The 3,676-nt window shown below is 33.7% G+C and overlaps 1 protein-coding gene across 1 annotated transcript; it reads right to left on the bottom strand.

Annotated features, from left to right (window-relative positions):
- Positions 1 to 1,489: 1,489 nt before the first annotated feature.
- Positions 1,490 to 3,469, bottom strand: LOC143615758 (squamosa promoter-binding-like protein 12). The gene is made up of 4 exons (XM_077088804.1): positions 2,902 to 3,469; positions 2,669 to 2,805; positions 2,451 to 2,582; positions 1,490 to 2,347 (listed from the first exon to the last, which is right to left on the bottom strand). Exons 1-4 carry the CDS (start codon positions 3,453 to 3,455, stop codon positions 2,055 to 2,057), a joined length of 1,116 nt encoding a protein of 371 aa, XP_076944919.1. The 5' UTR covers positions 3,456 to 3,469; the 3' UTR covers positions 1,490 to 2,054.
- Positions 3,470 to 3,676: the final 207 nt, after the last annotated feature.

Consider the following 3,676-nt stretch of genomic DNA (forward strand, 5'->3'; position numbering starts at 1 on the left):
GGACACTTGATTTTACAATTGCATTCTTTTAATTTTTTCCGAGCGGAATTAACATTGATTTCTTGCTTATTTGGTGGGAAAATCACCCAACAAACATTTTTATGTTTTTCGTTGGCATTTGTCGTATAAATCCTTTTTACTTTAATGCCGTGACTTTATAATATGTTTTACGATGTAATAAATTTTTTAAAAACCCCATTAATTTAACCAAGTTACAAGTTAATCGTTTCGGTTAATAACCTAACCGGTTTGTTAATAATCGGTTCTGACCGTTTGATCGAAAATCGGTTTCATTTTGTATCCGATATTCCTAAAACGGTATTTACGCCACTAGTTTAGGTTCAAAGTAACTATGCAATGTTTGGTTTGACTGTTTTCAGTGTTACATTAACTTACTCTTACATTTGGGACCTTACTGGGCTTTTGATGAGTAGGCCCAGCAGTATAAAAACCTATTAGGCTTTTGAAGTACAAAACAATAAACGGAAACAAATTATATATTATTATTTTGGATTGAGTTATAATAATTAGTTTTTGTATGAAAGATATGAGATAATCTCATCCATTTTGGAAATTGAATAGTTGAGATTAGATTAGAGAGAAAATTAAGTGTAAAACAAGGGTAAGAGCATAATAGAGATAGCACATTTGTTGAATTTCTTTCTCCACATGCAAGAACATGTCAAATTCTCCCATCATTTTAAAACGTTCATAACTTTTTATACGACATTTTTTTAAAACAATTTCACCTTAATAACGAGTGTTTTTTTATCCTTTATATGGGTACCATATTGTTATATAAAAAAAAATTTGTGGGTTTTTACAAATTGTGTTTTATCAAAATTGTGTTTTACAAAATTGTGTTATACAATTGTGTTTTATTTTTTCATAATGTTTTTTTGCATTGTGTTATTTAATTGTGTTTTTCGTTGTGTTTTTGTCATTGTGTTTTTATTTTCATAGTGTTTTTTCCGTTGTGTTTTTTCATTGTGTTTTATCATAGTGTTTTCTAATGTGTTTTTTCCGGTGGCCATTTTCAGCAAGGTGGTGGCGGTGGGTGGTGAGCGGTGGTGGTTGTAGAAGATGAGTGAAAATTTAAGTGGGTTTTAAAGATTAATTAAGTGGGTTTTGAAATTAAATTAAGTGAGTTTTCAATATTAAGGTAGTAGACTAAAATACTCTTCTTTCTAGCATTCTTAGGAAAATTAAACTTTTTATTTGAACCTTTCCCTTATTATTTTTCTATATAATTTGTAGCATTTCTTTTTGTTTATATATATTTTCTTTAAAGCCAAATATCTTGTATTCCTTAAGAGTCGAACCTAAAATATTTGGTAGTTTAAGAGAGAAAGCCAGTGGGCCACCAACCCGAGCACTATTTAATTATTTATAGCATTTCTTAATATCTCACATATTCACTTCCAAATATATCTTAACATGAAATATCAAATATACATGTAGAACATTTATATAGAGATTCACCTCCCCAAAATAAAGATTGGTGCACTCATATCTTGTGATTGTATTATTAACTCTATCTGAATAGACTAATAATACGAACCTTTAAAAATTTGTACGTTTTAATGGGTATATTAAATATGAATTTTTTAGTTGGTCATGCAAGTTTTTAAGGTGCGCATACGAAGTTTCCAACGACAAAAACACCTTTGGTTTATCTCAACGCGTACATGCTCGAGCTTTTTTCACATTCCCATCGGCCAGCTTGAAGAATTTCTCTGGCTGGCCAGGCTCGTTATGACGTTATGTCTCAGATAGATTATATCACCTAAATCTACCAGTTTATCATAATTCTCATGAGAAGTAGCATAGAAGTAACGTTTACCATTTGGATCTTAACCGATTTAGTTTTACTTTCAACTTCAATGATTAATAATGATCAAAAGGTTCTTAATGTACCAATAAATACGCCGAAATCTCAACCATAACACCAATAAAGTCAATGGTTGACCAATACCTCTCCAACTTAAAACTATAGACAACCAACTGTGAAAATTAGAAGACAGAAAATAAGATAACCTTGTGAAGCTTCCAGCTCACAAGGGCTTGAAGATTTCATCCATTTGATCCGCATACTGAATCCCATACGGTCCCTTGAGAACACGAGAATCTTGAAACTGAATGTGGGTGTCAACTGACTGCTGGTTAACCTGCCAGTATTCAGATGGCAACCCGTGATGAACCGAATGCATTCCCTGTTGACCCATGGTCAGACCACTTGTATACACGGGTTGACCGAGCCCACTGAAATCTAACTCACATGAACCCCATGAGCTGTTTGACAGAAGAGAGAGAGCACGGCGATAATCAAGTCCGTCTGCATTGGAACCTACATAATATATATAAACCATACAGTAATTAACCCGTCACACGTATAATGTTTTAGCCAATTTTCCTTAATATCGTAAATCACAATAAGGAAAAAAAAAAACCTTGATGAAAAACGCCGGCTGTGGTGCTGTGTGTTGTGTGTCGCAGGTTTGTTTCCCAAACAGAATTCAAAGCAGGTTTAGTTTGGACCAGAGGAACATTGTTAAACATGTAACCTAATTGTTGCTGCCCGCCTGTAGATGTAAAAGCATAATAAGTTTCACAATTATCAGATTATGTGATATTTTCATTTTAATATGAAGATGATTAATTTGAGTACCATAAAATGATGAAGACAAGTTGCTTGAGTTAAAGTGAATTGTTTCCTGCTGTGGCTTACGACGACGAGCATTGTGATTTGAAAGCCGTCGGCGGCAGCTCCTCTTCTTCCCATCAAACTCTGACAACCCATGAAATCTGCACCAGTCGTAGAAACAAATTTAACAAATACAAAAACTGTGTTATTACTATAATAAACTACTTTTAAAGTAACTTCTATAAAAAAAAGCTTACCGGCTACATTGTTGGCAGAACCGTCTTTCAAGACCAGCCACAACAACTTTTAAGGATTTTGAATGAATTTCACAAACTCGATGCTTCTTATGGTATTCTTTAGCAGACGAAAGATCAAGGTCGCACCCTTCAACTTGACATCTTGCAATCGCTGTACTCTTGTGCGACAATTTAACTTTCTTCGCATTTGATAAGGATGACACTTGAACATTTGGGACATTTGAGGAAGAACATGTTTTGGAATTGGAATTGCTGCTGGCAAAACCGTTCTCAAAGTACGTTCGTTTACCAAGTTTTAAACCGATTGATTGATCGGAAGAGCAAACAGAAGCCTGCAATGATGGAGAGTTTCCATTAATCTTGTTCTGGAAACTTCTAGAGAGTTCAGGTGAGAAATTTGATGATGAATTGTTGTCAATGTTAACAACTGCAGAAAGATTAAACGACCCGTCGATGTCTTCCGATAATTGTAGCTTCTTTGGACTCGAAATTGCATCTTCTTTTGAATTGAAAATATCATTGCTTTCCCAATCCCACTTTGAGTTCCACTCCATATCTGGAAAATGATTTGTTTCTAATTTAGTGATTTCTAAAAGTATATTTTTATGTATGCTAAAAGATAAATATAATCTAACATATTTTTCGTACAGAGCCCAGTTCCTACAATATAAAGCTATACAAATTACAAAATATAAAAATCAGATTACAAACACACAACTGAATGAATCTACGGGTGCAAACAATCCGAGCCACTTTTAGCTACTTAAGATCAACT

This window comes from Bidens hawaiensis, unplaced genomic scaffold (genome assembly GCF_021521415.1).
Source record: "Bidens hawaiensis isolate Kalapana, Puna unplaced genomic scaffold, B.hawaiensis_p1.1 tig00044201_1, whole genome shotgun sequence".
NCBI classification, from domain to species: domain Eukaryota; kingdom Viridiplantae; phylum Streptophyta; class Magnoliopsida; order Asterales; family Asteraceae; genus Bidens; species Bidens hawaiensis.